This window comes from Castor canadensis, chromosome 8 (genome assembly GCF_047511655.1).
Source record: "Castor canadensis chromosome 8, mCasCan1.hap1v2, whole genome shotgun sequence".
NCBI classification, from domain to species: Eukaryota; Metazoa; Chordata; class Mammalia; order Rodentia; family Castoridae; genus Castor; species Castor canadensis.
Window position 1 is genome coordinate 11,117,628 of NC_133393.1, and position 13,448 is coordinate 11,131,075.

Genomic DNA, 13,448 nt, shown 5'->3' on the forward strand with positions numbered 1-13,448 from the left:
CTGATTGGCTCGCGGCGAGATGCCCCGCTGCGTCTTTGCGCCCGGTCTCCACAGCAACAGCGCGTGTTCCCGCCCACTGGCTTCAGCCAATCCTAACCCTGCACCGCTCTTGGCTCTGTCGCTTGGAGGCTAAGATTCCAAAGAGAGGGAAAAGAGAGGTGGAGGTGGGAGGGAGCGAGGACGCAAAAATCACTTCAAAACTGGGGCGGAGAAAAGACGCTACAGTTACAAAAGAGGACTAGTTGCAAACGCTGAAGCAGAAAGTTTAGGAGGCCCAGCGGGTGTACCCAGGGAAGGAGAAAGTGCTAGGGCAGTAGGACTTTTTTCAAATTTCTCTGCTTTGAGATGATGGACAACATGGAATTAATTTCCTTAATAGTGATCACGGTCCTAGGCTGCGTTGCTCTTTTCTTATTCCTCCAACGGAAGAATTTGTGTAGACCCCCGTGCATCGAAGGCTGGATTCCTTGGATTGGAGCTGGATTTGAGTTTGGGAAAGCCCCTCTAGAATTTATAGAGAAAGCAAGGATCAAGGTATGTGGCTTTTGGAGGAGACACTATTTTCTTTTCTGTTTTCTTTCACTGACTCTCAACTGCAGTACTTGAGAACATACTTGCTTCCAGCAATTAAATAATCTAGCCGTTCCTTACCAAAGATCGGAGTCCATGTCCTTTGCAAGATTTTGCGAAGGAAATGAAACAAAAATGCAGCTTGCATCTATCTGCCTTACTGGAAGTAGAGACTAACTTGTGAGCGCTAGTTACTTCGTTGTAGTTAAATGCTAAGTGTATACATACTAAAAGCTTGACATAACTGGGAAAGACAGAAGTTTAAAACAACTAAAATCTGTGAAAACGAGTGATAATTTCGTATGCAAAGTAGAGCTAATGGCAGGATTTTGTAGAAATTGCTTGCGAAGTTGATCTTTACACATTTAAGAGCCATCGGTTTCTCAGCTGATCCTGTTGGTGATGGACCTCCATTTCTCTACATCCTCAGACGAGTAATCTTTCCTGTAATAGATGTTTTTGTCCCAAAGTATGTTTCAAATGTCTGAGCACACCGGAGAACAGACATCTGTTGGTCTTTTACATTTTTAATCATTTTTCAGCCTCCAAGATTTTATGGACTGTGTCTAATAAATCTGTGTTGTCTTACCATCACCATTTTTATGTGTTATAGTGCAGTACTTTCTATGTTGAGCCATTCTCAACATAGATTCCAGCTGCTTAGCCCAGTTTTCAAAATAATATCACACAGAGCAACACTAAACACTGCTGACAATTCACCCTCAAAATCTCTGAGAGTCCAATTTTGTTAAAAGAAAAATCTTGGGGAATACTGCAGACTGCAGAGAACTAAAATGAAAACGAATATCTCACTAGAAATAAAACACTGTACAAATTTTGTATATATTATTTTGGCTTTTTGTCTATGTGTTTACAAATCTTTTTACAAACAAGGGAATAATCCTATAATTCTGCTTTATGTGCTCTTGAATTTAACATCATTGTGAGTAGTTTTCCCATGTCATTAAGTCTGTGAGTCTTGTTTTTAGATAGCTATGTTTCATCTTGTGAGGATATGGTAACTTTCTTAGCTCCCAATGGCTGGTATGTAGGTGCTACTAACGTTTTTCTTCATTTCGGCCAGTTTCAATGAATGTTTTTACATGTGTGCATGTAATTGTCCATTTTGTACTTACCTGATCATTTCCTGAGAATAAATTCCTAAAAGTAGAATTGCATATGGAGACATGCACACTTAAGTTGTTTATATTATTATCATTGTATATATCCTGTGTTACCTTTGCAAAAAGATGTGACAATATACACTTTTTATCTTCCTTTGATTACATGGAATTGCCTAGCTTCTCATATCCTGGAGGACACTAGGTGCCATAATTCTTTATAATTTAAGCTACTTTGATAGGTAAAAAAAAGGCTCTCTCTTAAAGAAATGCTACTTTGTCTCCCACAGCCTTCCAGAGGCTTGTGATTTTGATGTTTTTATAAGGTTGTCTTAGATCGAATATGTGCAAGGGTTCTGTAGCTTTCCTGATCACATGAAATATGTTATATGAGTCAATTATTGTATTATAGGGTGGAGTATGTTATCATTTTCTGATACTCAAAGAATATGACTCCACTGCTTGATGTTTGAGTGCTGAAAGGATTTAAGCCTCAGTCTTGCACCTTCTCTTGTACTGCCCATTTGCTCAGGATGAGTAGAAAGGATGGACACACCTAACTTGGTGCCAGGAGGGATTTAAACCAATGAACCCCACACCTCAAGCAGGAATGCTCATACTGACGTACTCCCTAACCGCAAACAACCTCAAAGCCCAGTTTTTTGTTTGCTCTTTGCTTTTTTTTTAAAATTCTGGTTATGTAGTCCAAGATGGTCACAAACTCTCAGTCCTCCTGCATGTTGGGATTGCAGGTGTGTCCCATTATGCCCGGCCCCCAGTCTCCTTTCTCAAGCCATTTTCAGAATAGCTTGGAGGGGGGAACCATATTCTTCCCAGAAAAGCCCCATTGCCCCAGTGTGTAAGAAATAACCCTTTCTATAACCTCTTGTGTTTATAATGTCATCAATCTTGATATCTGAACCAAATTTTGAATAGGATGTTCATTCTGCTTTTTCACAGGAGCTGCAGTAGTTTGAATTTGTAGCCTTGATGGGAAATGTATTTAAATGGCAGCTGTATGGCACTATTTATGACATATTGAATTTTCAAGAGATAACTTTTAAAATTCCATCATGATAATCACCTTCAGCTTCAGCCCCCTGGAGAAGGCAGAGAATTGTGATGACAGCAAAAATCTTCCCTTTATTTTAATTTAATCTTTGAGTGGATTATGCATCGATAGTCAAGAAATTTAAAATATAAAACTACAGTTAAAAACACCTCTGACTTCTCTCTCCTTTCCACTCAGTTCTCAGTCCTCATTTCTAACCTTGGTAACACTGTAACCCATTTCTTTCATATACTTTCAGTGTTTTTAGCCTTAGGCAAGCAAATACAGTTATGGAATCTTACTGTCCATCCTTTGTAAGCAAAATGCATCATACTATTAATACTGTTCTTTTGTCAAAAGATACTAAAATATTAAATATCAATACCATATAGAACTCCTACTTGTTTTTCTTTAGGATACATGGCCCCATAAGTAAGCACGTGGTAGTCAGATTCTAAGTTAACCCACAATGGTCACCACCTTTTGCTTTCTAGTCTCTCCTATAATCATCTCATCTTAGTGTCAGCAGGGCAAAGTAACTCCTCCTGGTTTCTTGTTGTTTATGTTTGTGTGTTTCAAGATAAGGTCTTACCATGTAGCCCATGCTGGCCTGGACCTCTTGATCTTCCTGCCTCAGCTTCCTGAGAATTGGGATTATAAGTGTGCACCAACACGTCTGACTCTAGTAACTCACTTCTAGTGAATAGGGCTAGGATTCTGCCTGTGTGCGTTCACTTGGATCACAGACTCTATTTCCTTCTCAGCTCACATTGTGATGAAGAGATCTAACATACTGGAGAAGTCCATAAGACAGGAAGCAGAGGGAAGCCCTGACAAACAACTAGTAAAGTATTAAGACCTGAAATCCAATAGCTTGTGGACAACTGAATCCTGCCACCCTCCATGTCAGCTTGGCAGTGGATCCTACCCTGTTGACTCCTCAGTCATTAACTAATAAAAAGTCCCATGTTGCAAAACTCATTTTGTGAACCTGATACTTTGTACTTTGTAATTTAGACAGAGGATTTTTACATCAATCTTTTCAATTTTCTTTTTTTTTTTTGCTACTGGGATCAAACCCAGGCCCTTGCCCGTGCTAGGCAAGTACTCTTACCACAGGCCACATTCCCAGCCATTATGCCAGTCTTACGTTATGAGTTACACTTTTTTTTATAAGCATGAGACTTTGACTGGGAAAGTTATGTGAAAGATACGATGGTATGCAGCTGCCCACTTGCAGCTATCTAAGATTACCTTTTTGTTGACACAGTGGAAACTATTTGGAAACAGTACTCCAAAGTGCACTAGCCCAATTTAGGTATTTTACAAAAATGACAGTTAGTGAGTAGTTTATGCAAACTCTTGGAAAAATATTGGCTCAATTAAGTTTCACAATTTTTCAGTTCTATCGAAGGAAATGGTATCTGTCCTAACCCCTCAGCCCCCCACAGTTATAAGATGAGGAATCCTGAAAATGTGGGCAAAGGATCCAGCTGGCAAACATCTCCCCAAAAGACAAAGTTCTCTACATTAAAATAGCTTAATTTAAAAACTTCTTCAACCTATCTACTTAAGCAGATCTTGCTTAGGATGCCTACTAAGAATATTTGACAGCCCTAGTTGTCATAATATATCTTAAATTTACTTTCTCTAATATTATTGTAGCTACCCCAATTTTCTTTTGGCTAGTGTTTTTTTTCATCCATTATTTTGTTTTATTTTAACTCTTTTATCATAACTATCAACCTCTCTGAGTATTCTAACTCAGATTCTTGGGAAATAAAAATACATTGAGCTGAATGAAAATAAAAACACAATATTAGAATTTGTATCATTAAGTACTGATTACTAGAAAAATGGAGCAGTCTGAAGTCAATTATTTGAGCTTCCAAATCAATAATCACCACCAGAGAGTGAAATAACCAAAGCCACAGAAGGAAAAAAAAAATACTAAGAAAGCAGAAATCAATGATTTTGAAACAGAAAACATGGACTAAATCAATGAAAGGTTAGTTATTAAGATCAATACCATTACCAGACCTCATGCAAGACAGAAAAGAGACTCCACACTCAACCAAAGTTAAGAATGAGACAGGGGACATCATTGCATACTTTGTAGACATCAAAAGACTGATAAAAGAATCCTATGCATAACCCTACATACATAAAACGAACAATTTACATGAAATGTATTATTTCACTGGACCATCATTCCCAAAGAAGAAGTAACGTTTTTCTGTTTTTTTGCAGTACAGGATTTGAACCCAGGGCCTTGTACTTGCTAGGCAGTCACTCTACTAATTAAGCTACACGGCCAGTGCTTTTTGCTTTAGCTATTTTTCAAGGGTCTCATTATATGCAGGCTAGTCTGGGATGTAATCTCCTGTTTAGCCTTTCCATGTAGCTGGGATAGCAGGCGTGAACCACCACATCCAGCTATTGGTTGAGATGGGGGTCTCTAAAACTTTTTGCCTAGGCAAGCTTTGAACGATGATGCCCTGATCTCAGACTCCCAGCATAAGCTGCTGCACCCAGCTAGTAATAATCAATTTTACACAATCTCTTCCAAAAAGTAGAAGAGAGTGAATACTTCCCAGCATATTTATGAAACAGTATCAAACCAAATTCAGTGCAAAAGAAGAGAGTGAGACAACTACACCTAGTAAATATAGATGCAAAAATATGCCACAAAATATCAGCAAATGATGCCTATCCTCCCTCGCTCCTTAATCCCGAAGCAGTGTGTGTTTATGGGGCAGATTGGCCTATTTCCCGCCCCACTCCGGAGAACTCAGGGTGGTTGGATTAAATATATATATATATATATATATATATATATATATATATCAGCAAATGAAACCCAGCAGTATGTGAATGGAATTACCAAGTTGAGTCTATCACAGGGTGCAAGACTATTCAATATTTGAAAATCAATATAAGCCACCATATTTACAGGCTGCATATGCAAATAGAAGCACAGGATCCTCTCAAATGGTGTGGCAAAAACACCTGACAAAATTGAATATTCATTCACGATTAAAAAATCAACTCTTAGAAAAGCAGGAATAGAAAGGAACTTCCTTCAATTTAATCAAAACCATCGTACAGCTATGAAGTTACTTAATGAAAGACCAAGCATTTCCTCTCTCTGATTAGGATCAAAGCAATGATTTCTGTTACCACTATTCTTACTCAGCATAGTGCTGGAAATTTTAGCTAGTGCATACAACAAGGAAAAGAAATAAGAGACACATAGTTTGGAAAAGAAGAAGTGAAACTCCCAATTTTCAGAGGATATTATTGTCTATGTAGAAAATTTAAGGAATCTCCAAAAAAAAAGCTCTCAGAGCTAGGAAGTTAGTTTAGTAAGATCACAGGACACAGGTCAAAATACAATTATCAATTATATTGTGACATACTAATAATGAATAGGCAGAAATCATAATTAAAATATACACTTACAATCACTCAAAAAAAGTATAAATTCAATACCATTTGCACAGGTCTTATATGCTAACTACAAAATACTGACTAAAAATATCAAAGATCTCAACCAGGTTATATACTGTGTTCATGGATTAGAAAAGCCAACATAGGAAAAATGTCAGTTGTCCACCAATTAAAATCCAGGTGAACATGTGCACTACAGAATTCCCTACAAGATTTGTAGATATAGACAAAATTATTCTAAAATCTATGCAGAAAGGAACTGGAATCCCTAAAACAATTTTGACTAGAAATAAAACAGGAGGAATCATTCCAATCCATTTCAGATCTTATTACTAATCAATACTGATACTGACAGAAGGGCAGACAAAAAAAAAAAAAAACCCAGTAGGACAGAATAGAGAGTTCAGATATAGAATGTTCAATTAATTTTTGGTAAAGATGCAAAAGTAATTCAATGGAGTTAAAGGTAGTCTTGTAAAATGGTGAAGCAATTAGATACTTGTAAGCCAATTAAAAAAAAATACCTAAAAAGCAAAATAAGAAGCTTAACCTAACTCTCACATCTTAAACAAAAAATACAAATAAATATAAATTAAATGTAGAACAAGAAAAGTATAAAACTTAAAAAAATAAGAAAACATCTTAATCTTGAGTTAGAAAATAGTTCTGAGACTTGATTTCAAAATTACAATCCATTAAATGGGAAAAATCCATCAATTGAAACTTGTCAAAATTTAAAAAAAATTGTTCTGTGAAAGCACCCATGAAGAGGTTGAAAAGAAAAGGCTGTAGACTAGGATAAAATATTTGTTAGCCACATATCCAACAAAGGACTGGTATATAGACTATATAAAGAACTGTCACCACTCAACAGTAAAATTAAATTAGAAAAAAGACATGAACAGACATGTCAGGAAGAGGATATATGGATGGCAAATACACACACAAAAAAGAATGACAATGAGAAAGACACAGAAAAACTGAATCACTCGTGTATCTGGTGGAAATATAGAATTTTCCAGCCACTCTGGAAAACACTGTATCAGATTGTTAATTAAATATGCAGCTCACCATATAACACAACAATTGTACTTCTCCACATTTATCCTGGAGAAACAAAAACTTACACAATAACCCAGATATGAATGTTTATAGAAGCCTTATTTGCAATAGCCCCAAACCAAAAAAGGATGTTCCCGAATGTCCTCCAACAAATGCCCTTCAACATACTGTGGAATACTGCTCAGGAATACCCGAACGAAGGATTGATACACACAACAATCTGGGTGAATCTCTGTAGAATCATACTGATTAAAAAAAGCCAGTCACGAAAGTTCGTACACTCTGATTCCACTTGTATAACACTCTTGAAATTCAGAATTACAGAAAAGGGGAACAGATCAGTGGTGGCCACAGGGAGCAGAAGAGGGTGGGAGGGAAGTGAGCACAGCTGTAAAAAGGCAACACGAGGATCCTTCTAAGGGAAATGTTTTATGACTTGATTGCACCAGTGTCAATAACCTATACTGACTCTGTACTATAACATTAACACTGGGGAAAACAGAGTAAAGTGTACATAGGCTCTCTCTAGTGTTTCTTATAACTGTCTGTTAACCTATAATTTTCTCAAAATACGGTTTAATTAGAAAATACTCAAGCACCACTTTTAAAAAATATATTGTGTGTGCTTGCCTTTATTTCATAACACTGAGGCTACTGACATTGAAAAAAAAAACAGCAAACAAAAAACCCAGGAGAACAGCCAGGCACCAGTGGCTCATACCTATAATACTAGCTACTCAGGACGCAGAGATCAGGAGGATCACAGTTCGAAGCCAACCAGGGGAAACAGTTTACGAGACGCTATCTTGAAAAAAAACCATCACAAAAATAAGGCTGGAGGAGTGGCTCAAGGTGTTTTACCTGAGTTCAAACCCAAGTACCGCAAAAATAAATAAAATAAAGGAGAGCAAAAGGGATAAATATAAAGCAAAAAAACCCAACTGCTACAGAATTTATAAGACTGCGCTTGAATATTTTCCACCATGCAGTTGTACTGGAATTCTTTAAATATCACATGGCAGCAGTAATCTCAGCTATTCAATGTGTTTGAATTTGGTCCTTACCTAATGCATGCTATAAAAGACCACTTTCCTACTGTAAAGTTAAGAATTCTCACTTGAACAAAACTTTAACAGATAATGAAAATGACCCACCTTCTTCTAAGTGTTGATAAGAAAACAATCGTAGATTGGTAGTATTGGAGAGCAATGTAGATGTCTGGATCACTAATGTGAGAAAATGGGACTTTACTTTTTGGAGGTGCAATGATTTTTGGGCCCACAGTTGCCTGGTAGCACCCAATAGTGCCATCTTATGGTAAGTATAGAAATGACTAATATTGAAGTGTGATGAGTGTGAGTGATGTTTTGAGATACTTATAATAACTGCAATGGGATATAAATGAATGATGACTTATTTTGATGATATGGTTTGTTGCCTACATTCATAATGAAAGAAAATGCTAATTTATAGTTAGAAGCCAATGAAAATGGTGATGTATTTTTTCCTCCAACAAACCCCTGGACTCTGAAATCAAACCTCACACTACAGTGTTTGTAAGGTGCAGGGAGAAATATGAGGAGAGGGAAAAATTAATGGTGTCAGAGAAAGAAGGCATAAGTGTAGAACCAAAAGATAGCAAGAGAGTGTAGAATTCATAGTGCAAGTGAAGGAGTTGGAACTTCACGGGGTCAGGGAAGGCCTTTCATCCCTGTTAACAGGAGGGAAAGGCTGGAGAATGGGTGCAAAAAATGTATTCTTTGCAAGATTTGGTGGTGAGAAGAGGAGATTGCTCTTACTTGAACGCCTTCATTTTTTCTGATGAGTTGTATGGCAGGGACTCTATCTCAGAGTGGAGAGAGCTGGGCAAGAGGTACAGGTAAAATAGTCATTTGGGGAAGTAAGAAAGTGAACAGATTAGAAAAGTGTCTAGACATTGCTGAGTGACCATGAATTTCCTCCAAACCACCTGACAGTTTTCTTTTTCTTGAGCTTTTGTTGCTTGTAAGCCTATTGATATTTTGAAAATGATATGCAAATATCAAAGCATTGAGCTGTTTCCTAATTGCTATTTTTAATTATTATTTTAACAATTATTTCATACTAAAGAAAGATACAAATTAATCATAACTAATTTTAGATATTATTAGGATACAATGCATTAGGTTTTGTATAATTTTAAAGTGGCTGAGACAAAATTTATAATAAATTACCAGATATACGCAATAATTTTTATCTTGACCATAAGTTCAGCATTGATATTCTTAAGGAAGACTTTCTTAAGCACAACCCATGGTTTAAAAATGCCTGCTAATGTCTGTGTTTATGTGTTCTATCTCAGTGTGGACCAATATTTACAGTCTTCGCTATGGGAAAACGAATGACTTTTGTTACTGAAGAAGAGGGAATCGATGTGTTTCTCAATTCCAAACATGTAAATTTTGAACTAGCAGTACAAAATCCCGTCTATCGTACAGGTAAACAATATTTTCAGATACTTCATCTGAAGGAAAACACTGGAACCCAAAAGTAGTTTTAGGTAAAACTACATCCTCACTCCTCTATCAAAAATGATGAGGGCCCATTATTTTATTTTTGACATAGGACTAGACTGAAAAAAGTGTATGTGATGAATTTTGTCCTTGAAAAGCAGGTTCTGGCAGCCTAATACATTTGGATTTCATTTAGACATGTGAAAGACATGGGATTGCCTCCCTGAGGTTCTCTCTAGAGAATATTTGGAATTTGTGTCATGCTACAGGGCCCAAGGTGTGCGTACTCTGTTCTGCTTCATTACATGTTGTTACTGTGCTTCCTGAAAGTAGAATTCCTCTGCTTAGTTTATTATGCCGTTTATTATGGCCATTCTTGACATATTCCATAGGACTAGCAAGGTTAGCTGGGGCTTGGTATTGCCTTTCACAAATTCACCATTTAATCTGCAAGGGACTATGTTGCTGTCTGTCTTCCTTTCTTCCCAGGCTGCAACTAAGGTAAGCCCATCTTATTCATGGATTTATTATATGAGATTTTGACAAAATGGTCAAAAAGACAAATTAATTTTTAAAATGAAAAGAATCATCACAAACAAACATTTCAAATTCCTGTGCATGCATTCAGCAGTACAGTTGACGTAAGAACCTCTCAGTCAACCCTACGTTATTGTCAGTCATGTTTAAATCATGGTGTGATCTGCTACCTATCTCCCTGTCCTAAACTTGGTGAAAATATGCCTCTCAAACAGCAAGCGGGGACTGGGGATGTAGCTCAGTGGTTAAGTGTTTGCCTAGCATGCACAAAACCCTGGGTTAAATCCCCAGTACCACAAACAAACAAACAAAAAACAGCAAGCAGTGCCCTAAAAGCAAGGTGATAATTATAGTAAGCCTCCCAAGTCAAAATAGAATGCTTAATTAAAGTGATCAAGTGAAAATTTTAGATTTGTTGAAAGGCAACTTGTCTTTAGCAGAAGTTATGTGGCATGATGGGAAAAATGAGTTAAGCATCCACAACATTTGAGATAAAGAGCAGAAAAGAAGATCTAGTTTTTGGTGAGCAGTACTAATGTGTACAACAGTAATTTTGTGACACTTATGTAGCCTACTCCATGTGGCTTCCTGTTATGGATGATTAGACTATACATACAGTATAGGTAAATTTGAATAATTTCAGAGTACTGAACTCTGTGTATCCTGAGCATTCATGGGTTTTCCTCAACAGTGGTCTTACTGGAACCATTTACCAAGGGTTTACTGTATGTGTGCCAATGCCATGTGTCCTCTCCCAGAGCTGGTTCCTTTTGTGCCTGGTTCTTTTCTCTCTTTTCACAGGGTTTGCACTTGATTCTACTGTCTAAGGCTTCTTTCTGTCTGTCTTCTTTTTTTCCCTCTTAGGTTTCTTTCAGGTAGTCTCTCATGAATTTCTTGCCATTAAGGTAAAATCTTTGTTTTAAAAGCTGTCAGTGACTAATAACACAGTTATTTTTTCCTTGTTGCTTGCATGAACATCACAACATGTTGATTAAGTGCTTGTTGATATATGAGCAAGGGAATTCCTCATCAAAGAGTAAAAGTATTTAGAAGGATTTTGATCTGTTTGGTAACATATCCCTTTAGAAAAATATACTGCCCTCCCTATTGGAGGTATATGGAAATTATCAAAGTTTTCACCTGGGCCTTTCATGTTTAAATATTTCTGTTTAACAGAAGAAATTTCTTAACATTTACTCTTGAGTCAGCTTCTCATTCCTCTAATATATTCTGCCACCATGCTCAGTCTAATATTTGTTTTTAATTAATTTATACAAAGTGTAACCTACACACAATACACAATTAAAAATTACTTTTTTGAGAAAGTTACTTCAAAGGCAATACAAGATTTAAAAATGAGTTTTTTTTTAAACAAAGTCATACTTCCACCACCCCAACCTAACCAGAAGTATATCATGGAAGGAATACAAATACTACTGTAAAGGAAATCATGGGGCCAGAGTTGTTCTGGCAGGAATAATGCACAAGAAGACACCTGAATGATAAATAGAAGTTAGCAGAAGAAATTTGGACTGATCAATGTGGGTATAAGGGGAGTTGGGGTGGTAAAGCAGAGAGTGTTCTGAGTATATGGAATAGCTTCTGAAAAATCCTGGGAAATGAAAAATAGTGTGTATTTTCAATATACCTGGAATCTAGATTTGGAAGAGGAAGAGGCTGGAAATACTAGCACTCTATATTACACACATTCCTGAAAGCAATTGACCCTCTAGACTTTTACTACCTCACAATGAAGACTGAATGAATCTTTGTCTACTTTCATTTGCAGGAGGTGATTTTATGTACTAATAGGAATTTGGCAATAGTTCCTGTTGACCAAGCAATAGTGGAGGTATATTGACTGGTATATTGACTTCAAGAAGCTGTTGCTTATTTTGAAAATAGTTTTCTTTGTTTATAGCATCAATTCCAAAGAATATTTTTTTCACACTGCATGAAAAACTATATTTGATGATGAAAGGAAAAATGGGGACCTTCAACTTATATCAATTTATTGGGCCACTGACTGAAGAATTACACGAACAATTGGAAAATTTAGGCACTCATGGGACGATGGACCTGAACAACTTAGTAAGGTAAATAGATGCTTTAATAGAATTTAATCTTTAAATAAAAACATTGAAACCAAGACATTGGACTTCAAAAACTATCTGATGGATTAAGGTAGTCTACCTAAATAGGCTTTGAAGAGATTTTAAAAAATATTTTAAATTCTAATTTATGGTAAGCAAATAAGCCAATTTAATCACTTTAGGACCTACATCATAATATCTCCTAAGTCATTCCAATATTTTTATTCACCTCACATGGATCTACCTCTCATAACCGTTAGGCATCCACCATTCCATGGAATTTGTCATTATTAGGATAGGAAAAGGGCTAGGCATAGTGGCCCATGCCTGTAATCACACTACTTAGGTGGAGATCTGGAGGATCATGGTTTAAAGCCACCCTGAACAAAAAGTTAGGGAGTCCCATCTCAACAAAATAATCTGGGTATGGTTACACGTGCCTGTAATCCCAGCTAGGTGAGGAGTCATAGATGGGAGGATCAGAGTCCTAGGCTGGCTCAGGGCAAAAAACAGAAGACTCTATCTGAAAAATGATAAAAGCCAAAAAGAGTTGGGTTTGACTCAAGTGGTCAAGTGCACGTCTAGCAATCACAAAGCTCTAGTCTTGTTTGTTTGTTTTTTAAAGGATAGAATGACATTGAAAGGACAGGGATAAGAATGGAGTCATTGAGAGAATGACAGCAAGGGTTCAGGAGATGTCTGTGGGACTTAGTAAGACGATGAAAGCAGTCAACGAGGGCCTCTGGACTGAGCCTAGGGCTCTTAGAAAGGAGGTCCTAAGAGACAAGAGGGACAGGAAAGAGCTGCAGAGGGAGTCAGCCATGTTAGGAAGCTTTCTGGAAAAGATAAAGGCTGGGCAAGAGAGCCATGAGAAAAATTCTCCACGTGGATAAAGAGATTTGGCAAACTGAAGTACCTGAAGGACTTTTCACCTCTGTGGTATCCTGGAATGCTGAAGGCAAAATTCAACAGTTACTGCTCAACACTGACTGAGATTTAACATTTTGTTAGAAGTCTAGAAAAGTGGGAGGGAGGGAAGCAGCAAAAATAACAAACCAAACTTAAAAATTTC

General features: G+C 37.0%; 1 protein-coding gene across 4 annotated transcripts in view; it reads left to right on the plus strand.

The window, feature by feature from the left end:
• Nucleotides 1–159: 159 nt before the first annotated feature.
• Nucleotides 160–13,448, plus strand: part of Cyp39a1 (cytochrome P450 family 39 subfamily A member 1) — an 85,737-nt gene continuing 72,448 nt past the window's right edge. For 2 of the 4 annotated variants that reach the window (XM_074082004.1, XM_074082003.1), the window contains exons 1-3: nt 160–534; nt 9,596–9,731; nt 12,205–12,379. In XM_074082004.1, the coding sequence (XP_073938105.1) occupies nt 346–534; nt 9,596–9,731; nt 12,205–12,379 (500 nt within the window). In that variant the 5' untranslated portion in view covers nt 160–345. The remainder of the gene's footprint in view (nt 535–9,595; nt 9,732–12,204; nt 12,380–13,448) is intronic. The other 2 variants (XM_074082006.1, XM_074082005.1) reach the window with 1 other exon arrangement.